Source organism: Hippopotamus amphibius, chromosome 1, assembly GCF_030028045.1.
Source record: "Hippopotamus amphibius kiboko isolate mHipAmp2 chromosome 1, mHipAmp2.hap2, whole genome shotgun sequence".
Taxonomy (NCBI): Eukaryota; Metazoa; Chordata; class Mammalia; order Artiodactyla; family Hippopotamidae; genus Hippopotamus; species Hippopotamus amphibius.
The window spans coordinates 70,491,844-70,518,961 of NC_080186.1; the positions used below are offsets into that span (position 1 = coordinate 70,491,844).

The 27,118-nt window shown below is 34.2% G+C and overlaps 1 protein-coding gene across 1 annotated transcript in view; it reads left to right on the plus strand.

The window, feature by feature from the left end:
* LRRIQ3 (leucine rich repeats and IQ motif containing 3) overlaps positions 1–27,118 on the plus strand; it is a 188,210-nt gene that overhangs the window by 13,468 nt on the left and 147,624 nt on the right. The window contains exon 3 of the mRNA XM_057696915.1: positions 13,695–13,828. Coding sequence (XP_057552898.1) covers positions 13,695–13,828 — 134 coding nt within the window. The remainder of the gene's footprint in view (positions 1–13,694; positions 13,829–27,118) is intronic.

The window sequence follows — 27,118 nt, forward strand, 5'->3', positions numbered from 1 at the left end:
TTTTGGGTTTTGTTTGTTCTTCTTTCTCTAGTTGCTTTAGGTGTAAGGTTAGGTTTTTTCTGAGATTTTTTTTCTTGTTACCTGATATATAATTGTATTGCTATAAACTTCCCTCTTAGAACTGCTTTTGCTGCATTCCATAGGATTTGAATTGTGTTTTCATTTTCATTTGTCTTTAGGTATTTTTTATTTTCTCTTTGATTTATTCAATGATTCATTGTTTGTTTAGTAGCATACTGTTTAGCCTTCATGTTTGTATGTTTTTTTTTTTTTTCAGTTTTTTTCTCATAGTTGATTTTTAACTTCACTTTTCTTAAATTTACTGAGGCTTGCTTTGTGGCCCAGCAAGTGATCTATCCTGAAGAATGTTCCATGTGCACTGGGGAAAATGTGTATTCTGCTGCTTTCTCCTTTTATGTTTGTTAATATTTGCTTTATATATTGAGGTGCTCCTAAGTTGGTTACATATATGTTTACAATTGTTATATCTTCTTCTTGGATTGATCCCTTGATCACTGTGTAGTGTCCTTCTTTGCCTCTTGTAACAGTCTTTAAAGTGTATTTTGTCTGATTTGCGTATTGCTACTCCAGCTTTCTTTTGATTTCCGTTTGCATGGAATACCTTTTTCATCCCCTCGCTTTCAGTCTGTATGTGTCTTTAGATCTAAAGTGGGTCTCTTGTGGACAGCAAATATATGGGTCTTGTTTTTGAATCCATTCAGCCAGTCTGTATCTTTTGGTTACAGCATTTAATCCATTTACATTTAAGGTAATTATTGACATGTATGTTCTTATTGCCATTTTGTTAATTGTTTTGAATTTGTTTTTGCAGGTCTTTTTTTCCCTTTCCTTCCTTTTTTGTTCTCTTCTCTTGTGATTTGATGACTGTCTTTAGTGGTTTTTTTGGATTCCTATTCCTTTTTTGTGTGTAAATCTATTATAGATTTTTGGTTTGTGGTTACCATGAAGTTGTGGTATAGCAGTCTATATATTGTTGTTTTAAGTTGCTGATCTCCTAATTACAAGTGTATTTTTTTAAAATAAATTTATTTATTTATTTATTTTTAATTTTTGTCTGCATTGAGTATTTGTTGCTATGTGTGGCCCTTCTCTAGTTGCAGTGAGCAGGGGTTACTCTTTGCTGTGGTGCACAGGCTTCTTAGTGTAGTGGCTTCTCTTGTTGCGGAGCACAGACTCTAGGGGCATGGGCTTTAGTAGTTGTGGTGCAGGGGCTGAGTAGTTGTGGCTTGTGGGTTCTAGAGTGCAGGCTCTGTAGTTGTGGTGCATGGGCCTTAGTTGCTCTGTGGCATGCTGGATCTTCCCAGACCAGTGCTCAAACCCATGTACCCTGCATTGGCAGGTGGATTCTTACCCACTGTGCCACCAGGGAAGTGCCTACAAATGTATTTTAAATATCCTGCATTTGTGTTCTTCTCCTCTCATGCTTACTGGTTTTAGTATCATATACATGTGTGGATGTTTCCTACCTTTACTGTATGTTTGCCTTCACCTGTGAACTTTCCCATGTCATAATTTTCTTGTTTCTACTTGTACCCTTTTCTTTTCCACTTAGAGAAGTTCCTTTAGCATTTGTTGTAAAGCTGGTTTGGTGGTGCTGAATTCTTTTTGCTTTTCCTTGTCTGTAAAGCTTTTGATTTCTCCATCAAATCTGAATGAAAGCCTTGCTGGGTAGAGTATTCTTGATTGTAGGCTTTTCCCTTTTATCATTTTAAATATATCATGCTGCTTCCTTCTGGCCTGTGGAGTTTCTGCTGAAAATTTGGCTGATAAACTTATGGGGATTCCATTGTATTATTTGTTGCTTTTCCCTTTCTGCTTTTAATATTTTCTCTTTGTATTTAATTTTTGTCAATTGATTACTATGGGTCTTGGCATCTTCCTACTTGGGTTAATCCTGTATGTGACTCTATGCACTTCCTGGACTTAGGTGACTGTTTCCTTTCCCATATTATGGAAGTTTTCAGATATTATCTCTTCAAATATTTTCTCAAGCCCTTTCTCTCTCTCTTCTCCTTCTGGGTCCCTTATAATACAAATGTCAGTCCCTTTAATGTTGTCCCAGAGGTTTCTTAGACTGTCTTCATTTCTTTTCATTCTTTTTGTTAGGTGGGGCTGTGTTCCCACCCTGTTGGTTGTTTGGCCTGAGGCCTCTCCACACTGGCACTTACCAGCTGTTTGGTAGGGCCAGATGTTTGTGTGAATGATTCAAGCAAAATGTCTGTCTCTGGCAAGAGTTAATGCAGATGAACACTCCTCAGTATGTCTTCCCCAGCTTTTATGACCCCAGACAGAGCCACAGCTGCCCCTCTGTCTTCCCAGGAGACCCTCCAAGACAAGAACGTAGGTCTTTTAGGCTCCTATGATGTCACTGCTTTTGCTCTAGGTCCCTGTGCACATGAGATTTTGTGTGTACCCTTCATTGGTGGATTCTCTGTTTCATGTAGTCCTGTGGAGCCCCTGCAGTCAACCCCCGCTGGCCTTCAAAGCCAAATTCTCTTGGGGCTCCTCCTTCTGTTGCTGGGCCCATGTTACTGAGGAGCCAGACATGGAGCTCAGAACTCTCACTCCTGTGGAAAAACTTATGTGATATAATTATTCTCCAGTTTGTGGGTGCCCCTCCAGGTAGTATGAGATATGATTATAGCTCAATTGTGCCCCTCCTGCTGTCTCTTTGTGGTTTCTTCTTTATATCATTGGATGTAGAATATCTTTTTTTGGTAGGTTCCAGTCTTTTTTATTGATAGGTGTTCAGCAGTCAGTTGTGACTTTGGTGTGCTCATGAGAGGAGGTGAGCTTAATGTCCTTCTACTAGCCATTTTGTTGCAGGACTACCAATATTCTATTAATGAGGAAAGGAAGATAGATTCTTGGAAGGCAGTTAATACTTTCTGTCACATGGTGAAAAAATTGAAAATCCAGTACAGGACTGATATTTCAAGGTAGAGATTTATAGCTCAAACACTTAACATCCATTTGTTCTTAATTCCAGTGTAAATTTCAAAAGAAAATAAAACTGCATATAGAAATATACATATAGTATATATAATTACCAAATTAATATTTTAAAATGAATTCATGTTTAACTTAATAGAGTAATATAGATTATGTAATGTTTGTAAATGTTTAAAATGTTTTTGCTTTACAAAATATAATAAGAGAAAATACAATAATATGAAATACAAAAAAATCATAAGACAACATCAAAAGTAGTACTGTAGTTGTAAAAACTACTATATATTTACATTATGAGTGTGATGTACATATAAACAAAAGTACATAAATTATAATTTTATTATTAATAAATGGACAACCAAAATCAAGATATTTATTAGCAATATCATGTCCAGAAACCAAAGTAATGCAGAAAAAATAAAAGTTAAATGCTAAAATATATATTAAGTAGAATAAAGGAAAAGACAACATTAATCTTAAACAATATAAAATTCAGTACACAAAACATTAAATGGGATAAATAGGAACTATTTCAATTGATATAAAAATAATAGCTACAATAAAGTTATTTTTGTTTGGGCATTAATGCACAAAGTTATATTATACAAAATATATAACAAATATTTTTGGAAATGTAAGACTAGATAGATAGAAACTATTACATTAGATGGACGACATATTTATCTTAATAAACTGTTGTATTCAGAAATAATCATAGTGTCATGGGGATGAAATGTACAGCATGGAAAATGTAGTCAATAATAACATAATATCTTTGTGTAATGACAGATAACTAGACTAATTGTTTCGATCATTTTGTTGTGTATAGAAATATTGAATCAGCGCGTTTTGTACCAGGAACTAATATAGTATTGCAGGTCAGTTATACTTCAAAAAACAAAGAAACTCAGGAAAAAGAGATCAGATTTGTGGTTACCAGAGTCAGGGGTTTTGGCGGAAAAGGAATTAGATGAAGGTGGTCAAAAGGTACAAACTTCCATTTATAAGATAAGTACTAGGAATGTACAACATGATTAATATAATTAACACTGCTTTATGCTATATATGAAAGTTAAGAGAATACATCCTAAGAATTCTCATCACAAGGAAAAATATTTTTTTCTTTCACTCTGTATTTATATGAAATGATGAATGTTCACTAACCTAATTGTGGTAATCATTTTATTATGTACATACATCAAATAATTGTTCTGTACACCTTAATCTTATACAGTGCTGTATATCAATTATATCTCAATAAGTCTGGAAAAATAAAATAAGGTACAGGATTCCACTTCTGGAAAGGTCGAGTAGTTGTTGATTTCCTCTTGCAAAATACAGCTCAATTCCCAGCACAATATATATAATGTTATATATTATAGAAATTCCTTGGACATTATATACAACACAAACATAAAAAGACTGTGACTAATTAAGAGCAGAAACTGACTGGCTAGGACAGCCAGAACCTGAGGAATGAAAATGGTGGAGTAAGTTTGCTGTTTTGCTGTTTTTTGTTTTGTTCTGTTTTGTTTTAATCTTTGTGTATTCTAAAATTTTAGCTGAAGAAGCCAGTAACCCAGAAAGGCCAAAGAGTGCAAACAAAGAAACAAACTACCAAAAATACAAATGGAAGCTTACTCATTCTATCTAAACAACCAAGAAACATTCAGTCTAGTAAAACAGATAGCTTTTAGGCAATAACCGTAGAGAAAACACTGGTCCTGCCTGCACGCATGCCAGTAAAGCCTGAATGGAGAGCCTGGACTTCCATCCTTGTGAGGCTCTAATGAGGCAACCCAACACTTACTGGGGTGGTGTTGGAGAAGGCCTAATGGAGATCAGGACTTTCACATTGCTCAGCTCTAAGAAGACTACCTCCATAGCAGTGTCAGTGAAGAGTGGATAGAAGTTGAAACTCCCACCCTCACACTGAAGTAACAATGTGCTCTCTTCCCCAGTTGGGGGTTATTAGAGGCTTCAGTGCTGAGGAACTTGGACTTCTACCTCCCTCTTGAAGTAACATGATAATGGCTCTTGTTTCCCCTGCTGCAACAATGTCAGACAAAACCAGCTAAAACAAATTTTAAATAACAATAAAAGTATTGTAATACAAAAATATCTAGGTTTCAGTCAAAAGTCACTCAACATACAAAGAGCTAGGAAGATTTTAAACTGAGTGAAAAGAGACAATCAGTAGATGCCAGCACTAAGATAGAACTATTAAAATCATCTGATAAATTTTAAAGCAGCCATGACAAAAATACTTCAATGAGCAATTATAAGAATGCTTGAAACATGTACATATAGAATGCCTCAGCATAGTCACAGTAGCTATAAAGAAACAGATCATAATTTGAGAACTCAAAAATACAATAACCAAAATAAAAAGCACAGTAGATGAACTTAACAGCAGAATGGAGGGGAAAGATGACAATATGAAGGAAAGGAAAGCTAGAATGATAGAAATTACCCAATATGAACAACAGAGAGAAAAGAGACTGAAAAATAAAAAGAACAGATATTCCATGCAAATGGAAACATAGTCTATGCAATTGGAAACTGAAAGAAAGCAGGTGTAGTTATATTTATATCAGACAGAATAGACTTTAAGCTGAAGACTGTAATAGTTTATTCGATAATGATAAAAGGATCAATACGATAAGAAGATATAACATTTGTAAATATTTATGCACCCAAAATAGGAACACTTAAATATATAAATACTAACAGACTTGAAGGGAGATATAGCAATATAATAATAGTAAGGGACTTTAATACCCCACTTTCAACAATGGATAAATCATACAGACAGAAAATCTGAAAGAAACATTGGACTTAAACTAAATGTTAGAGCAGATGAACTTAACAGACACTTATAGGGCATTCTCTCCAAGAGCAGCAGAATACACATTCTTCTCAAGTATCCATGGAACATTCCCCAGGATACATCATATGTTAGGCCACAAAACATACCTTAACAAATTTTAGAAGATTGAAGTGATATTAGACATCTTTTATGACTACCATAGTATGTAACTGGAAATCAATTACAAGAAGAAAACTAGAAAATTCACAATTATTTGGAGATTAAACAACATACAACAACCAAAGGATCGAAGAAGAAATAAAAAAAATACCTTGAAACAAATGAAAATGGAATGACAGCATAACTTATGGGATACAGCAAAAGCTGTTTTGAGGGAAATTTATAGTGATAGATGCCTACATTAAGAAAAAAGAAAGCACTCAAATGAACAATCTAACTTTATACCTCAAGGAACTAGAATAAAAAAGAACAAATTAAATCAAAATTAGTAGAAAGAAGGAAATAAAGATCAGCGTGGAAATAAATGGAATAGAGACTAAAAGGACGACAGAAAGGATAAGTAAAATTAAGAGATTTTTTTTGAAAGGTAAACGAAATAGACAAACCCTTTGTTAGACTTAAGAAGAGAGAGGACCCAAGTAAGTAAAATTACAAATGAAAGAGAAGACATCAAAATTGAAACAACACAAATACAGTGGATTATAAGAGACTGCTATGAACAATTATATGCCAACAGATTGGACAACCTAGGAGAAATGGATAAATTCCTAGAAACATACAACCTACTAAGACTGAATCATGAAGAAACAGAAAATTTTAACAGACTGATTGCTAATAGGGACATTGAATCAGTAATCAAAAAATTCCCAACAAAAAAAGTTTAGAACCAGATGGCTTCACTGGTGAATTCTACAAAACATTTAAATAAGAATTAATATGCATTTTTCTCACACTTTTCAAAAAAAGTAGAAGCTAAGGGGACACTTCCAAACTTGTTTCACAAGGTCAATATTATTCTAAAACCAAAAGCATATGATGACACTACAAGAATAGAAAATTTCAGACCAATATCCCTTATGAACATGGATTCAGAAACCCTCAACAAAATATCAGCAAACTTAGTTCACCAGTACATTAAAAGGATCATACACCATGATTAAGTGTAATTTATCTCTGGGATAAAAATATGTCTAATGAATATAAGCAAAAAAATCTTTAACAAAATATTAGCAAATAAAGTTTAGCAATATATAAAAAGAAGTATATACCATAAGCAAGTGGGACTTATTCCATAGATGCAAGGCTGGTTCAGTATTTGAAAGTCAATTAATATAATTCACCATATCAAAAGACAAAAGAAAAAATATATCAAATATCATATCAATCAATGGAGAAAAAGTATTTGACAAAATTCAGCATCTATTCATCATTAAAGAACTCAGAAAAATAGGTATAGAGGGATCTTCCTCTTCTTTATAAAGACATCAATGTAAAACCTATAGCTAATGTTATGCTTAATGGTGAAAGACAATGTTTTCTCCCCAACACTGGGAACAAGGCAAAGATGTCTGTTTCATTTTTCTTGTCAACATGCTGCTGGAAAGTCTAGCTAGTGCAATAAAATAAGAGAAGGAAATAAAAACATACAGATGAGAAAAGAAATAAAAGTACTTGCAGATGAAAATGATCACCTATGTGGAAAATACCACAGAATCTACCAAAAAGTCTCTTAGAACTAAAAAGCGAGCTTAGCAAGGCTGCAGGGTGCCAGGTAAACAAACAAAAATCAGTCATATTTCTATGTACTAACAATGAACATATGGACACCAAAATTAAATGTCATTTATAATCACTCAAAACAATGAAATACTTAGGTGTAAATCTAATAAAATATGCACAAAACTTGATAGAGAAAATATAGCCTTTTCAATAAATGTTACTTGGAACAATTGGACACACACACACACAAATGAGCCTCAATGTAAGTTACACTACTCATACAAAAATTAACTCAAAATGGATCTTGGAGTTAAATGTAAAACTTAAAACTAAGAAACTTTTAGAAAAATAAAATTGAAGGAAATCTTTGGCATCTAGGACAAGGCAAAGACTTAGACCTGATACTAAAAGCACCATCTTTAAAAAGAAAAAATGGTGAAGTGAACGTCATCAAAATTTTTAAAAAATATGCTCTGGAAAAGACCCTGTTAAGTTAATGAAAATATAAGCTCAGAGTTGGGGAAAGTATTTGGAAGTGAACATTTTAAAAATGAAAATAGGTACTTCAAGTGGTGGAAATTTGTGTAAAGTTTTGTTCTTGTATTTGCTTTTCTTCTTTTCTAAAAATTTTATAGTGGTTTATTGTTACAGTTCTAAATTTTATTTTAAGTTATTTAATGTTACTTGATTCAGGTGATTTTTTTTTTTAATTTGTTAATTGACTATAGTGTGTTCCCAAAGTGTTTACCAGTGATCCTTAGAAATACTGATTTAAAATAATACAAAATCTTCCTAGCTTTTGTGGGGAGTTTCACAGAGATACTCACCATTTCATGTGACTATTAAAGTGAATATATTACAGATGGAATAAAAAGGTGAAAACTTTTACATTTTTCAATTATGCTGAGAAAATATATGTCAAATTAGGAAATTCTGACGGAAATAAATCACAAATGGAATAGAAAAAGATAGACTGTAGGGACTAGATACACATAAAAGAAATAAAAGCATGGAAAAAAGAAAAGTAAGTACAGATGTATTTAGAATATCAAATTAATTGGGAATCTTTGTGTAATTACATACAGTCTGAATAGAATGTAGTTTTAGAATTTGTTTTTTAAACTATTCTCCCTGTTAGAACACAGTACTCTTCTTCCACATGAGTCATGTTTACAAAGGTCTTTTCTTTTGAATTGCCTCATTATGCGTTATACCAGGTAGAGCAGTAGCCCTATTTTCATTCCAGGTTTACAATAGCATGTGATAGAGTATAGATATTTCATTATTATCTCTTTTGTTGATTCTTGATAGTATTTTGCCTAAGCAAAATGTGTTGTTCCTTATCAAGCTTTTATCAATACTATAATTATTTAATTCCTTTTATTGGATTGAAAATATTGGTACTAATTATCTTTTATAGTTAACTTATTAATTTCTTAATTTTACATTATGTTAGTTTGGGTAAATTGCTAAGTTAATCTCTTTACTAATTTTTTAAGTATCAAATAAGATAAGGGTATACAGATGTCTTTAAAGTGTTGACAGAGAACATTGAATGCTTGAAATGTTTTAGCACTGTTCTAGGTGTTTTACAAATATTTTCTCACAGAAATCCAATGAGGTTATCTCTATTTTACAAAAGATGGTTAGAGGACAGATAGGTTATTTACCCTAGAAAACAGAAGCTTATTGACATTTATACCTCATGTATACTGAGAAGATACCCAGGGAAAAATGAGTAACCCCCCTGAGGTGGGAATTCATGCTTAAATCCATCTAAAAAGGGAAAGCGGAAGGAAGGCTGTAGGCCTCTTATGAGAGAGTAAATTATTTTTAAGAAAGATGAATGGGTTCTTAGAAGAATAGATCAGAGTTTGTAACAAGATTCATTTGGTTGTAGTGTCTTCTAATTTCCTCCCCTTCTAATTACCTTCTAATCCCCTTTCTTGTGATAAAACTCCTTCTTCCCTGGTTGAGGAAAATCCTGGGAGGGGAATTATGAGAATTGAATATCTTTTGGGGATCTGTCTTTAGAAAGATAAAGGAACTTCAGAGAATGCCCCTCCATGCATTTGCTGTTTTTTAAGTGCCAGTGGCTCAAAATAGTCAATATACCGAAGAAGCATATTTGAGGTGGCATATTTTATTACACTAAACAGAAACACACACATACACACACACACAAACAGACATACATGCACACATACACACCATAAGCCCAAATGCAATGAACAAAAAAAACCCTATAAGATTAGAGGAAATTATATCTGTACTAGAAATCAGTAAAGGATAACATTTGATTATTAAATCACTAAGTAACAGTCGAGTTACAAAAACAGATTGACATTGCCAAATCAAGCTTGGAGACAAAATATGTCAGTGTACAAGTGACTGTTACTTAGTGATTTAATAATCAACTGATATTTTGAATGCCAGTTACAGACTAGATAGCTTACTTAGTCACAGAGATATAGGATAAAGTCAGAGTTGTTAAACTTGGTAAGTTTATGCTGCAGTGGGAAGGATAGACCAATAATTGTATTACAGCATAAACTTGTCAAGTAAAAAAACAAATCAGGACTTAAGAAGAAGAGACTTTTTTCAAAGGGATTATTGCAAGAGAGGGAAAGGGGCTATAGAGACAAAGGGATGCTGTTGCAGTAGGGAGAATGCTCTGATCATTAATGTCTGCAAACATCTTAAAGGATAGGCAAAGGAAGAGTTTTTCTTTTATAGAAGGGAGTAAACAAGGCTAGAAGCATTGTGTGGCTAAGTAGGATGATGGGGAGTGGCATGATCTGACAACAGATCAGAGAATATTTTACGCTGAGAGTAGTCTATTTCGGATAGGCTGTTAAGGAAGGGTTGCATGCTGGCTCATGCTGAAGGTGGGGCAGAGTTCAAGGGACTGGTGAAAGGAGAGAATCTTAACCAAAGTTTGGCTAACAAGCTTTTTGTTCTGATTGCTCAGTATAGATAAAGTAGTTCACCTAATCGTTAATAGGCAAAGAATGGGAATTTAGAGAGTCTTTGTCAGGGCCTTGTCAAAGACGAATAAGAGGGATATCCATGGGTACAATCTAAGTAATATGATGAAAGGGTTCTTCTTTGTATTAAACCATTTTGTGAAACAAAGGGATAAGGAGATTTCTTAACCTCCAGTATTTTCCAGGATCACAGGGCTTGGATAAAATTCAACATTGTCAGGTGTAGCAAATTAGTTATGACACAGGATAATATTGTAGAAGGATGTTAAACTCAGATCGGTCAAGAAAGTCTTCTTGGAGAAAAGAACTGTCTCCAAAAGACTAAGATAGTGAGACAAGTAATTGAGTAGGGCAATCAAGAAACTAGAATGGCATGCAAAAAGCACTGAAGTTTGATTACCGGGTAGTTTTCAAGAATGTAAGTGGTTGGATATTGCCAGAATGGAAGGTATTATATGTAGGGTAAAGGGAGATGAGATTGAGAAGGTAAGAAAGGGACTAGATCAAGGATTTTGTGTGCCAGGTCAAGAAATTTGTAACATCTTTCAATGATGTACCAGTGAAATATATTAAGCAAAAATGCAATATGATCAGATTTGCATTTTGGAAAGTTCATTCTAGCGACAGTACATATTATGATTTGGAGGGAATAGGGAATATGGATAATTTCAGATATCAGGACATTTTTAGTAAGTTAGGGAAGTGATAAAGACATGCAGGAAAGCAATGGTAGAGAACAGAAGAAAAGGGAGATAAGATATTTGGGATATTGAATATACTGAATCTAGCAACATCTGGATATGAAGAAGTGAGAGAGAAAGAGATCCTGAGATGGTTCTAGGTTTTCTGAGTTAGGTTCGTATGGGCAAAAGCACCATTCACCTAAGAGCATGTGAGAAAACAGGCTAGGGAGGAACATTCATGTTTGGGCAAGCTGACTCTACAGGCATATCTCGTTTTATTGCACTTTGCTTTATTGTGCTTCACACATAACACACTTACCACAGATTGATTGTGGCAACCGTGCATCGAGCAAGTCTATAAGTGCCTTTTTTTTTGACAGTATTTACTCACTTCATGTCTCTATGTTACATTTTGGTAGTTCTCACGATATTTCAAAGTTTTTATTATTATATTTGTTATGAGGATTTGTGATCAGTGATTTTTGATGTTAGTACCGTAGAAAGATTACAACTCGCTGAAGGCTCAGATGATGGTTAGCTTTTATTTAGCAATAAAGTATTTTTTAAATTAAAGCATGTACACTGGATTTTTAGACATAATGCTGTTGCATACTTAATAGACTACGTTATAGTGTAAACGTAACTTTTATATGCACTGGAAAACCAAAAAATTCATGTGACTTGCTTTATTTCAATATTCCCCTTTTTGTGGTGATCTAGAACTCAATTTGCAATATCTCCAAGGTAAGCCTGTAATTGGATAATGTTTGACCATATTGTTCAGTAGCTCCAGAGAGAGTTCTCCAGAGAGAGTCCAGGGCTAAAGCTAAAAATCTGAGAGACATCAGAACATAGGTGAGTGTTGGAGCTGTGGATTTGGATGCAGTCATCTGGACAGTGTGTTCAGATTGAAAAGAGACAAATGGAGGAAATTCTTTCAATGTGACATTAAGTAGGGTATGGATAGGTCTTTAAAAAGTCGAGAAGTAAACAATAGTTATAAGAAAACCTAGAGTGTTGTATACAGAAGCCAAGGGAATTGTTTCAAGAAGAAATTTCCGATGATAATTTTGTAAAAGTATTAGGATAATGGGGTAGAAGTCAGTGGATTGAGATACAGGAAGAGATAAGGTGGGACAGCAAATGTGGAACTCTGTTTCAAGAATTTGGGCTCTTAATAAAAGTTAGGTGTTAGGTATTAGATACCCAATACAAAGGATGAAGGATTGGGATGTGTGTAATTATTTGTGTATGTGTGTGTATTTTATATATGGATGAGACTACATCATATTTACAAGTAAGGGATAGGAACAGTAGGAGGGAAGCAATTGAAAACAGGGAGATTTAACTTAACCATGATAGAGAGCCAATCTTGGACAGGAAGTGAGATACTTCTTATTTTAAGATTGAGTAGAAGGTGCTTCTACTGCGTATAGATAGGAATATAGTTAAATGAGAATACAGTTAAATTTGTAGGGAGGGAGGAGTGTTAGTTGATAGAGTTCAGACTTGATAGTCCTATTTTCTCTGTGAAAAGGAAGCAAGATGTTTAGGGAAGCGCTAGGGAAAAGGCTTGAATATAGGGAATAGTACTGAAGGTTTACAGTAGCTCCTGTTGGAAATGGAAGCAAGCCAGGGCCAAGTAAAGGATTTGCTACTTAGCAATACATGTTTGCAAGTATAAATCTGAAATAGTACTAATCTACTAGGCTTTGTGATTTTTATTTTTATTTTTTTTAGCAATATGTAGCTGATTGAGTGTGTAGGCAGTAAAGGTATGTGTTTTGTTTTTTTTTTCTTTCTTTGTTTTAACATGAAGTGGTTGATAATTTTCAGGGTAGGTACTTTAACAAAAAATATGTTGGGTTTTTAATGTATAATTCTTACATTCAAAACATAACTAAAGTGGCTTTATTTCTAACCAAATGATCAGTAGGGTAGAGGGAGTCTGTGATCCCAAATCTAAAAATTTGCAGGAACAATAATCTTAGAGTTAATTTCTTTAGAGGCAATATGGAATATCTTTCCCCAGGACACTTTTATCTTCTAGTAAAAGTGTCCAACATCCTAGCTAAGATGCAACAAAATTTTGAACTACTGTAAGTTGTTTTATAAATCCAACACATATCAGTTTTCTCTATGATGATCCACAGAATACTTTTAGAGTTTCATTGGATGTCTGTTCATGCCAGTGCCTTTCAGAGATCAACATGATTATGGGCAAAATTTTATACCTATGATAGCAGATTGGGAGAAGAATCTAGAATGGAGAAAGTTATCCTCATTGATCTTGCGTTTTCTTTAAAGAATTAAAATTATTTGGTGCTACTAATTCTTGATCTTCTGATCTAATAAAAATAGATATGAAAATATTTATTTAAGTTATGTGTATAAAACACCTGTGAATCTTTCAATAGTTTAAACCATCAGACTGCCAACTTAAAATATCTTTTGGAAATACTTTCATGAAATATAAATATTAAATATATGTTCTTTATACAGGGATCAACCTATGAGGATGAAATTGATAATGTCAATTATATTATTTCAAAAATTAATGAAATTCTGGCTCATAACTCACCAGTTTTGATTGTTCAAAGATGGATACGTGGTTTCTTAGCTAGGAAAAAAATGAGGTATGTTTTGCTTTCTTCACTATTTCAATATTAAAAAAATATGATAAAATAATTGATGAAAAGGCATTTCTCTAATAACATGCATTTTTGTATTCCATATCAAAATGTTACTTTATAGACTAACTAATTTTAAGGAAAACACCACAGACTCTATAGTAATATAATATTTATCATGATCAAAATTTGATTCTTATTTTTTTCTTTTAAATAGACTATATAAATAACTAATCAACAAATTTTTCTATTAATCATTGAGTAACTCTGACAGTTTTTTTCAGTTAAACTTAAAAGCATTAGTCAAAAATGTATACTAAATTTCTGTCATGTAATGGGATGTAATAGAAATATGAGCCATGTTCAACATAAGAGAAATATAAATCGTGTGTGTGTGTGTGTGTGTATATATATATATATATAAGTGTGTGTGTATATATATATAAATGAGGATTTTGTATTTTGTTTGAATATGAAGATAGTTTTGCGAAAACATCTGCTACCACATCAATCTACATTATCCTTTGATTAATGCTTTTTCCTCTCTCTTTGTTCCTTGCACCCCTTTCCAGTAGCTGACATTTTACAAATAGAGAAAAACTTTTCCTGTGAGAATCTCTCAACACTGTACTTGGGGAGATAAGATAGGATACTCCGCCGTCAATTTATTTATGTTAGCCATGCCAAGCATCAAACATACAAAAAAGGAAATGAACATTCTCCTATAGCTTATTCTCAGATGCTAGATGGTAGAGTTCATAAGATAGAAATAGAACATGGCCCTGAAATACAGGTAGGGTTAAATAGATCTGGATTTGGGAAATAGACATTCTCTGAAAAAGAAAGATTAGGAAGTTTCACTGCAATGATATTCAACATTCTGTGGTAAGGCAGAGAGGATGTTCTCCTGTTTTAGCCTGCATGTACTAAATCATAGATGGCAATAGCCCTGATAAAGAGAGATAAGTATGAGAGACAAAACCGAACATAATATAGTACCTGCAACATCTGAGGATCTGGTTCCACATACTTTTCAAACCAAGGTCAAAATCTGAGACACAGTGAGCTCATCAGTGGGGAAAAGTAAAGTCATTTGGAATAAAAGATGCGAAAAGAATCAGGCAATTACTAACAGGTACATATTTATTTAAAATATTATTTCTATCTCATATGTTCCATTTAAATTAAGTATCCATTTTATGTGAAATAAACATCTAATTAAAGGGGTTTTTCCTTAATTTTTGTCTCTGCAATTGAATATTTCTCTCTTAGAATCAAGATTTCCTTTGATATTCATGTAACATGAGATAAAAAACCTTGTACATGGAAACAATCTCTGAAAATTCAGCATGCATGAAGAGAATTTGAATGAGCTTTGTGGGGAGAAATGTCAGTAGTAATAATATATCATAGTGGTTCAAGACAGACTGATTTGAATTCTTTTTCTCTTTAAAATGCTGTTCCATTAGGTGCATTACTTAACTACTCTGGGCCTGAATTTCCTATATGTTAAATGGTAGAGAGCAGGGGCTAAGAGCAGTACTTAGTTTGCTGCTTGCTTGTGAGAATTGAGATCATGAACATAAAGCACATAGCATCTGGCAAATGCGAATATTACATTCTTATTAGCTGCTATTTTAATATCATTATTATTGTTACTGTTCTACCTTATGCTCACTGCATTATTTGATTTTGTGGGAAACAATCTTTCCTTAGATTTCTTGCTTCCTTCCAATTACATTTACCACAGCATGCACAGAGTAATCCTTTAAAATTACGCATCTAATCTTACTCACCAATTTTAAACTTCCAATTGCTCCCAGTTTGCTTAGGGCAAACTATTGGGATATTTGCCCCTACCATGTGCATCACATACTTTCATTATCAACATAACAATATTGTATTGAAGTTGTCTGTATAATTATCTGTATCTCCAAATGTGCTACATACTCTATCTATAGTATATAACAGAGTGCTTGACACATGTTAGATGCTCAAAAAATACTTGCTAAATTGATGAATATAGTAATAAATGGAGAGAATGCGGAAGCTAGAATTAGAAAAGTATTTTTAGGTTCGTCTGTGGAAAGCAAAAACAGAAACAACTGAGAAACATGCAAAGCTGCCCTGAGAGGTGCCTGTGGATTCCCAAAATCTAAAGGTCCGAGTGATTAGTCCTCTCATATGTCTCTTTCTAGCTGAGAAATGTCTCCCTATGCCCAAATATTCTGTACTTGGTTTGAAATTTGTTCACTTAAACTGGTTGAAATTTTATATACAGCCTTGAAATACCATATACTGCTGAAATTTAGAAAATTATTATGATTGATGCTTTTATCTTTTGAAGTGGTATTATTCTAACATAAATGACGTGGTACAAGGGAGGTATACTTAGAATGAAATACTGTGATCAGATTGGCAGCCTGCTAAACCTAAGTAAGGGCAGCTACACTGAGGGCACAGGGAGGATTATTAGTTGGGAAAATGGGATATAAAAAAGGTAATTAAAAGAATGGAAAAAATAGGAAAGAAACATTTATTGACTGTGTGGTATATGGAAAGTACCATATTAGGTACTTTAAATCCACTTTATATCATTTAATACAGCAGAGCTTTTGAGTTTGTCCTATATTTTCTACCTTATGGATGAAGAATTAAGGATTTAAACTTGGTTGAGAGGTTTGGATAGGTATCCAATGGCTGACAGCTCTGCTGTGTTGGACATTTGTAGTCAGTTATAAAGAGATGACACTGTCTGTGTTAAAACTGCAAATGTTAGGTTCTTTTGTTTAACATAGCGCAAATTCTGTGCTCTTTTTATTTTGAAGCCCTAGAAACAGCAATTTCCCAAAGATCCCTAGTATTTTTAGTACGGAATGGTATTTAGGAACCAAGTCTGGGCACTAAATGTTTTCATTGTTACTAGAGTGTCATGGTTCTTAGGCTATTTCAGCAGATGGAATAGAAAATGGATTTTTAAAATCATGAATTCATATTGATACCTCTAATGCCAGTCCAACACAGAAGGTTCTTCACTGCCTTCTTCCTTCCACATTATACTCCCCTTCTTCCACCATGTGAATTCTGGTTGCTAACATCAGTAATGTTACTCATTAGCTGAATCCTAATAAACACAAAATAGTTTCAGGATTGCTATACATAAACTACTATCAACAAAAAACATTTAATAAAGTTAAAATATGTTGCAGGGTTTTTGTCTTTAGGTTAGAGATATATAGTTAAAATAATTGTTGAATGGGTACTTAATGTAATCACAGTATATTCCTTATCTAATGATTTTATTTCTTTTTAATTTTTAAAATTTTTATTTTCATCTTCCACTTCTCTTAGGATATTTTATGTTCTGTTCATTATGATTATGCTTCTCCTAGATTGGTATTTATTTATAAATTGGGTCTTAAATGTCTTATTCTGAGTCCTGTCATTACATTTCTAAATTAGTCTATTTCTAGTGTATGTGGTCTTGTATGTCTTCTCTAATTTTCTTGATACCTTTTAGTTTATTTTTTTAAATAATACTTTATTTTAGAGCAGTTTCGGTTACACAGAAAAATTAAGCAGAATGTACAGAGATTTCCATTATACTCCCAGCCCCTACGCATGCATAGCCTCCCCCATTTTAAACATTCCCCATCACAGTGGTACATTTTTTTAAATTGATGAACTTACACTGACATACCATAATCACCCAAAGTCATTAGTTTACATTAAACTCTTGGTATTGAACATTCTGTGAGTTTGGACAAATGTGCTATGACATATAGCCATCATTATGGAATCACATTATTTTATTTTACTGCCCCCTAAAATCCTCAGTCCTCTGCCTAGTCACCCCATCCCCCTCTCTAACCACTCATCTTTTTATTGTCTCCATAGTTTTGCCTATTCCAGAATGTCATATAGTTAGAATCATGAAGTATGTAGCCTTTTCAGATTGGCTTCTTTCATTTAGTAACATGGATTAAGATTCCTCCATGTATTAAGATTCCTCGATGTATTTTCATGGCTTGATAAGATAATTTCTTTTTAGAGCTGAATAATGCTACATTGTCTGGATGTACCAGTTTCTTTATTCATTTACCTACTAAAGGACATCTTGATTACTTCCAAATTTTAGCCATTATGAATAAAACTGCTATAAACAGTCGTGTGCAGGTTTTGTTTTTGTTTTTGTTTTTGTTTTCTGGACAGTTTTCTACTCTTTGAATAAATACCAAGGAGCACAATTGCTGGATTGTATGGTAAGAGTTTGTTTAGTTTTATAAGAAACTGCCAAACTGCTTTCCAGTGGCTATACTATTCGCATACCCACCAGCAATGAATGAGAGTTCATGTTGCTCCACATCCTCACCAGCATTTGGTGTTATTGTTCTGGATTTTGGCCATTCTGATAGATGTGTGGTGGTATCTTACTGTCGCTTTAATTTGTATCTCACTGATGATATATAATATGGAGCGGCTTTGCATGTGCTTATTTGTCATCCATATACCTTTTTGGTGAGGTGAGGTTAAGGTATTTGGCTCTTTTTAAAAATGAGTTCTTTGTCTTCTTCTTGTTGAGTTGTAAGAGTTCTTTGTATAATTTGGATAACAGTCCTTTTCTAGGTGTCTTTTGCAAAAATTTTCTCCTAGTCTGTAACTCATATTCTCATTCTCTTAATTTTGTCTTTTATAGAGAAGCTTTTAATTTTAATGAAGTCAAGCTTGTCAATTCTTTCTTTCATGGATTATGTCTTTGGTGTTCTATTTGAAAAGTCATTGTCATACCCAAGGTCATCTAGGTTTTCTCCTGTGTTACCTTCTAGGAGCTTTATAATTTTTCACTTTACATTTATGTAATAAATCCATTTTTGAGTTAATTTTCATGAAAGGAGTAAGTTCTCTGTCTAGTTTTTTGTTGGTGGTGGTGGTTTGTTGTTTGTTTGTTTTGCACATGACTATTTCAGCATCGTTGGTTGAAAAGACTATCTTTGCTCCATTGTATTGCCTTTGCTGCTTCGTCAAAGATCAGTTGACTATTTATTTATGTCTATTTCTGAGTTTTCTATTTTGTTCCATTGATTTGTTCTTTTGCCAGTACCACACTGTCCTGATTACTGGAGCTTTATAGTAATCTCAAAGTTGGGTGATATTTTGATGGTCTGCTTTGTTCTTTTCCTTCAATTGTCTTAACTATTCTGGATTTTGTACCTCTCAACAGAAACTTTAGAATCATTTTGTCAATACACAATAAATTGCTGGTATTTTGATTGGTATTGCATTGAATCTATAGATAAGTTGAGAAGAATTGACATCTTGTCCATGTTGAATCTTCCTATCCATGGACATGGAATATCTCTTATTTATTTAGTTCTTTGATTTTGTTCCTTAGATTTTTTTTTTAAGTGAAAAGAAATTTAGTATTCATTCCACCAAAATTTGTTGAAGATCACGTTAGTGGAAGCTTAAGAAATGTTCAAATTTAGAGAAGCCCTTTACCCAACTCTGCCCAAAGCCTCCCTGTTCACAGCAGTAGCTCATGTAAAATCTGTTCTCATTCCTGTTTTCTCATTAATGTTGATTCTTTTCTTTCCTCATCCTCTCTTTCTGTTTTGGAGAATGTTATTTCTTCTGTTAGTAGCGTCAGATTCTTCTTAGGTAAATAAATCTAGCCAGTCATAGCTCCTTCCAAATATTCAGCTCTACCTATTCCAGGATTGATATTAAACAAACAACCCCCCCCCCAAACCCTGCAGCCAACCAGGCAGACCCAGAAATCATCTTAGAAGCTAGAATTGGTGGGGGTGTATAAGAGTGTGGAGAGGGATGCATTCCACGTCCCTCTACTTTGCCGCCATCTTTCTCCCCCTAGCATTTCTTTTTGATTCTTTCTTAGGTTTTTTCTCTCTCTGCTTATATTGCCCAACTATTCTTAAAAGCTGTAGGTTTATCCATTAGAGCTTTTAGCATATTATTCACAGTTGTTTTACAGTTCTGGTCTGATAATTCCAACTTCCCTGCCATGTGTTTCTGATCATTGCTCAGTTTCTTTAAATTTGCTTTTTTTCCTTTTGGTATGCCCTGTAATTTTTGTTTGTTTGTTTGTTTTGATAGCTGGACATTATGTACCAGCTAAAAGGAACTGCTATAAATAGGTCTTGGTAATGTGGTGCTGAGGTGTGGGGAGGGGTAGCATTCTATGACATTTAGTGAATCTGTGCCTGTGAACTGTATACTTCACAAGAACGTCTCATTTTTTTCTCCCCTTTTTGGTGCGACTGGATTCCTACAGTGAGCTGGAGTTTAGTACAGCTGATCCTTGAACAACATGGGTTTGAACTGCATGGGTCCACTTATACACAGATTTCTTTCAATAAATATGTACTACAGTACTACGTGATCTGTTGTTGGTTGAATCTGTGAATATGGAGGGTTGGATATGGAGGATTGACTCTATAAAGTTATATGTGGACTTTCTGACTGTGTGAGAGGTTGGCGCTTCTAACTCCCATGTTGTTCAAAATTAAACTCTATTTCCTTTTTATCACGTGCAAAGCTCAGGCCGGTTAGAGTTGGGTTTTCCCTTCTCCCAGGTCAGTTAGGCTCTGATAATACCCCAGCAGGTTAGGCTGTAGTTAATTAAATTCAGCTGAGGGCAGGCTTTGTTAAACAGAGCAAAATGCTCTGGTATATTTCAAATTGTTTCATTCTCCCCTCCCACTTTTGGAAGCCGCAAGGAGATTTTTCTCTGATATTTATGGTGGGAATCTGCTTGAGCTCCTGGAGGTAAATCTCACAGTACTGTGCCGTATTGTGGCAGTCTACTTATGACTGAGAACCCCTGGAGTTTTAAACTCTCAGTGTTGTCCACACTGAGCCTCTAGCAGTTTGTTGATGACAGTTCAGATTTTCCTACCTTGGCACTGGTTTTGGTGGCAGTTTCCTCTTATGAGTGTTTGCTCAGGCAAGCTGTAATGATTTATATTCACCTGTCTGTCTTTCAAATCTTGAGGGCAGCAGGGTGCTCTGTGCTCTTCTCTGTCTTAGGGGTCTGAGAAGAGTCATTGATATTTTAGCCTCTTCAGCTTTTGTTGTTAGGAGAGAATGACAGTTTCCAAGCTCCTAATCTGCAGAACTGGACTTAAGTTTATTTTGAAATAATAGGTTATAGTTTTTATCTCTTTTGCAGTCTTCACTGTCTAGCTTGCTTTTATTGTCTATAGTGATGTTATGTTGCTTCTTATTCTCTTTTTGCCTTATAAATACCTCTATAATAAATCTTTATAGGTTTAGATAGTGATCCTATTGTGTTGCCCTTTTTATGAGAAATTAGTTTTTAAACAATTTTAAGAAGCTTTTTTTTCAGGTTCTAAAGTTCTTTGTTCTTGTTTGTTTCTTTTGTGTGTGTATGTGTGTGTGCCTGTGTGTGTAGTTTCCCAAAATATCATGGCTTACTTTCTGAGTTCTCTTTCTCTGGTCCCTAGCACTCCCTTTTTAATGCAGACATTTTTCCTCTCTTTCTCCATTGTTTATGTGCTGCTCAATTTTGATTCTACCTTCAGGAGTTTCTTCTCAGTTTTGGGCTTTGACCTAGAGAAAAGCATTGGCTAGTTAGTTTTGTGGGTTTATAGGCCCAGAATACTCCAGGACCTTCAGAACTTACCACTGAAACCTTGTATTCACACACTATTGGAATATGCAAATCCGCTATAGGATTTAGCTTTTTTTTTTCTTTTAATTTTTATTTAATGGTAGTTGATTTTGGCCATCATCAAAAAAATCTACAAGCAATAAATGCTGGAGAGGGTGTGGAGAAAAGGGAACCCCCCTACACTGTTGGTGGGAATGTATAAATTGGTATAGTCACTATGGAGAACAATATGGAGGTTCCTTAAAAAGCTAAAAATAGCTTCTGTTCTTAAATTGTCTCTCCAAGCTTTCCAGGGAGTGTCTTTAGATTTTTTGTCTTATTTCTATCCATCACATGTGTTGCTTTCATCTGTTTCCTCATGCATAATTGCTAATACCACAAAGGTCTCATGGATGTCAGTGGTTTTTCCATATTCCTTTACATTTTGGATTTTCTGGGGATAACTTAAATTTTTGCTAATTGTTATATCTGTTTTCATATGGGAATATGGGTAGATTTAAAAACTATGTCACTGCCATGATTATTATTTAAGAGTGCCCTAACAAAACACAAAGCTGGTTTACCAGCATCCTTTACCAGGTGTTTCTAATAAGCTAAATTTCTGTGACTTACATATTTTGGATGATATATATTAGCTGAATTTATTTCTTAAAAGTATAAAAGCATTGCAGAAATCAAATATCCTACAATCACAAAAAGAAAGAATGGTTAGAGGGACTTATATGTTTACATATCAAAAGAGTTAAGGATAGTTCAAAATAGCTGAATAGTATATGATATTGCACATAAAATAGTATATGTACAATATATATTAGCATAGTATACTGTTACTATATATACGCTATATATGAATAGTAAATACAACGGATAAAAGGATCAAATGTAGGGATAGAACTTTCAGAAAGATAAATTTCAGCTTGATTTTTAAGAACAATATCTATTATGATTCTGAATGGTATGGTTCTAAACTTCTTTTAACATGTAGTATTAAAGTGGGATTTGTCTGCATGCATGCTAGAGTTGTAATAAACTGTGTCTTAGCAGAGGTCACATATGTATAATATCTAACATCTTTTTTTATGTGTACATATGGCACATAGTTCCAATTTTATTTGCAGATATTGTAGTATTCCAAAGTTCACAAGTTACATAGCCTTGGCTAAACCTTGAACTAGTGCAGTGTTAAGCTGTGCTGGAGTGCTGATCTTAGCATGCTTAGACGTTGCATACTTGTTCTTGATAGTCACATGCTTTATAAGCCCACAATTTACCATGACTGTGTTCTTAGCCAGGTATCGCATGTCAACAAGAAGGGTTTCTTCAGTGTATGACAGGTAATGTTGTAGAGTTGGTGTCCGTTCACCATTATCAAGAATTTTCAGTGCTAAGCAAAAAGCTCCACTGCTCCTGAGGAGAAAAGTGCACTATACCATAGTCTAACATAGTTAATTCCATCAGATGCATATATAAATAGGAAAATAATATGTGATCCTCTTCAGACCAGGAGCAAAATACAGAGGCCCATAGTCATCACTATTATATTAAAATTCCCAAAAGCTTTATATAATTCGATAATTTTTTTAAAAAAAGAATGAACAATGTATTTGTATATTTTAGTCATAGTTGGATCCAGTTCTGTGTAACAGAGACATCCTAAAATAATGGTTTAAAATGGGCAGAAGTTTTATTTTTTATATTAGAAGAGTTTGTAGTCCAAGAGGTACAAGCCTGTGACTCTGCACAAAATCAGGACCCAAGTTTCTTTTAGCTTTTTATTCTATCCTCCGATCTTGTGTGTTCTATGTCAAGTTCACTTCTGTTCCAAAATGGCTGCCAAAGTTCCAATTATTATATCTGGTTGCATGCTGGAAGGCTCATGCAGTACTGAATGGCAGAAAGGGCACATCACCCCACTAAAACAGCAACTTTAATCAGTTTAATTGGAAATAAAGCATTTCCTCTTACATTTCATTGGCCAGTATATAGTAATATGGGCATGCTGGCAATGAGGAATGCTAAGAAATAGGATCTTTTATCTGGTCACTTTGCCACCTGTATGAAAGTTGGCTTCTGTTACAAAGGCTAAAAGGGAGGATTTGAATTGGAAGGTAGTTAGAAGTTTCTGCCATAGCATATTTGAAAGCAAAAGAAGGAATTATAATTATTGCCTAGCAGCTCTAAATGCATATATAAAAAAGGAGAGAGGTTGGCATCCAAGGATCTAAGCATCTGTATCATGAAGATAGAAAAGTACAGAAGTTATACCCAAAGAGAGTAAAAGGAAAGGAATAATAAAAATAGTATCAGAAATTGATGAAATATAAAACAAGCATACAATCAACATGAGAAAATTTGCATAAAAATCAGTAAAGCCAAGAATTTGTTATATTTTCAAAGAGTAGTAAATTGATAAAGCTACAACAAGACTGCTGTAACAAAGAGATAGAGGAAAAACTTCAGATTACCATGATAAAGAATGAAAAAAGAATATTACTGCAGGTCCACAGAAATTAAAGGGAATACAACGAATAACTTTATGGCAAATAATTTGACAGTTTGTGTGAAATGGACAAATTCTTTGAAGAAACACAAGTTTCAGTCTTACAGAAGAAATAAAAATGCTGAATAGTCCTTAATACATTAAAGAAATTGAATCCATTGTTAAAATCTGTCCCACAGAGACTTCAGGTCTAGATGACTTTACTGGTGAATTACGTTACATGTTTAAGGAACATATAACACCATCTTAACAAAATTTCTGAAGAATGAAAGAGAATACTTTCAGGTTTTGAGAGGTCAGCATAACATTAAAGCAAAACCTGACAAGGATATTGCAAGGAAGAAAATTGCAGGCCTGTCTTAGCTATGCACATGTAAAAATTATAAATAAAATATTAGAAAATTAGATCCAGTGATCTATAAAGTGGTTAATACCCTGTAGCCAACATAGGTTTATTCCAAGAATAAAAAAATTAATTTAACATTAGAAAACCAATCACATTAACAGAATATGAGAGGGAGAAAACACCTTACCATTTCTCACTTTGCCCAGTATCAGCTTAACTAAAATTTGTGCATATTTTGAATGAATGTATCCTCATTTTTCAAAGTTCCAAGGTAACTGAGATTTGATCTCATTTGATCTCATATAACTTGTGATCGGCAGAATTTCAAGATAGCCCACATGATCTTTGTTCCCTGGTATTACTCCCATGATCGTGTTATATTATGTGGCAGATGATGTTTTGCAGATGTCCTTAAGATTCCTTACTAATCGGTTGAACTTAAGATAGATTATCTGAGTGGGTCTAACATAATCAAATGATCTCTTTAAAAACAAAGAGTGTTCTCTGGCTGATGGTGAAGCAGGATATCAGACAAAGTTGAAGCACAAGAAGGATTTGATGTACTGTTGCTGTTTTAAAGGTGGAGGGGACCACATTCAAATGACCCGAGAGTGACTTTATAAGCTAGGAGTGACCCTCCACCAAAACTAGCAAGAAAATGGATTCTACCAACTACTTCAGTGAGCTTAGAAGCAGACTCTTTCCCTAAGTATCCAGATAAGAAAGAACCCAGACCAGCCACAAAGCTTGTGCAGTTTGTTACTCAGTAATAGAAGAATATACGGTAGAACTGCACAAAGTGAGGATATAGTTCTGGAATGCACAGAGTTTCATTAATGCAGTACCTTGTAAAGTGAGGACTACCTGTATGCAGTCATCTCAATGTCTGCACAAAAGTCATAAAATTCAGCACTCAAGGTTAAAAACAAAAGAACACTTTTAGCAATCTATCAATAGGATTAGAAAGAAACTTTCTTAATCTAATGATATGTATCTTTTAACACATTTATTAATAATTAGTAGTGAAATATTGGAATTATTCCCCTGAGACCAGGAATAAAACAAGATAATCAACGGTTACAATTTTTATTTAATATTGCAATGGTGAACATAGATCAGTGGAACAAAGTAAGGAAAATAAAAAGAAAGTTAAAAGATCAGAAAGTAAGAAATAAAATTGTAATTTCTTGTAGATGTCATGATTTTGAATGTGCAAGCTAGTAAAGTAATAATGCAAAACTAATAGTATTTAACTATATAGTAACAATCATCAACTTGAAAATGAAACTAAAAGCTACCATTTGTAATAGTATAAAAACCCCCATTTGTTGGATTAATCTTCAAGAAGCAGACACAAAACAAGATTAGATGTACAAGAAATTTTTTTTTCTTTTTATGTTTTTTAAGCTCTTTATTGGAATATAATTGCTTTACATTCTTGTACCACCTTTTGAGGTACACCAAAGTGAATCAGCTGTATTTATACGTATATCCCCATATCCCCTCCTTCCCACGACTCCCTCCCACTCTCCCTGTCCTGGCCCTCTAAGGCATCACCCATCATCAAGTTGATCTCCCTTTGTTATACAGCAAATTCCCACTAGCTATTTTACAGTTGGTAGTGTATCTATGTCTATGCTACTCTCTCATTTCGTCCCAGGTTCCCTGTCGCCCCCTGTGCCGACAACCCCGTGTCCTCCAGTCCATTCGCTGCATCTGCATCCTTATTCTTGGCCTGTCACTGGGTTGATCAGTACCATTTTTTTTTTTTTTTAAGATTCTGTATATATGAGTTAGCATACAGTATTTGTTTTTCTCTTTCTGGCTTACTTCACTCTGTATGACAGACTCTAGGTCTATCCACCTCATTACATATAGCTCCATTTCATTCCTTTTTATGGCTGAGTAATATTCCATTGTATATATATGCCACATCTATTTTATCCATTCATCTGTTGATGGGCATTTAGGTTGCTTCCATGTCCTGGCTATTGTAAATAGTGCTGCAGTGAACATTGTGGTACATGTTTCTTTTTGGATGATGGTTTTCTCTGGGTAGTAGTGGGATTACTGGATCATATGGTAGTTCCATTTTTAGTTTTTTAGGGAACCTCCAAATTGTTTTCCATAGTGGCTGTACCAACTTACAGTCCCACCAACAGTTCAGGAGAGTTCCCTTTTCTCCACACCCTCTCCAACATTTATTGTTTCTAGATTTTTTGATGATGGCCATTCTGATTGGTGTGAGGTGATACCTCATTGTGGCTTTGACTTGCATTTCTCTAATGAGTAGTGATGTTGAGCATTGTTTCATGTGTTGGTTGGCCATCTGTATGTCTTCTTTGGAGAAATGTCTGTTTAGGTCTTCCACCCATTTGTGGATTGGGTTGTTTGCTTTTTTGGTATTAAGCTTCATGAGCTGCTTGTATGTTTTGGAGATTAATCCTTTGTCATTTGCTTCGTTGGCAAGTATTTTCTCCCATTCTGAGGGTTGTCTTCTTGTCCTGTTTATGGTTTCTTTTGCTGTGAAAAAGCTTTTAAGTTTCATTATGTCCCATTTGTTTATTCTTGATTTTATTTGCATGATTCTAGGAGGTGGGTCAAAAACGATCTTGCTTTGATGGATGTCATAGAGTGTTCTTCCTATGTTTTCCTCTAGGAGTTCTACAGTGTCTGGCCTTACATGTAGGTCTTTAATCCATTTGGAGTTTCTTTTTGTGTATGGTGTTAGGAAGTGTTCTAATTTCATTCTTTTACATGTTGCTGTCCCATTTGCCCAGCACCACTTATTGAAGAGGC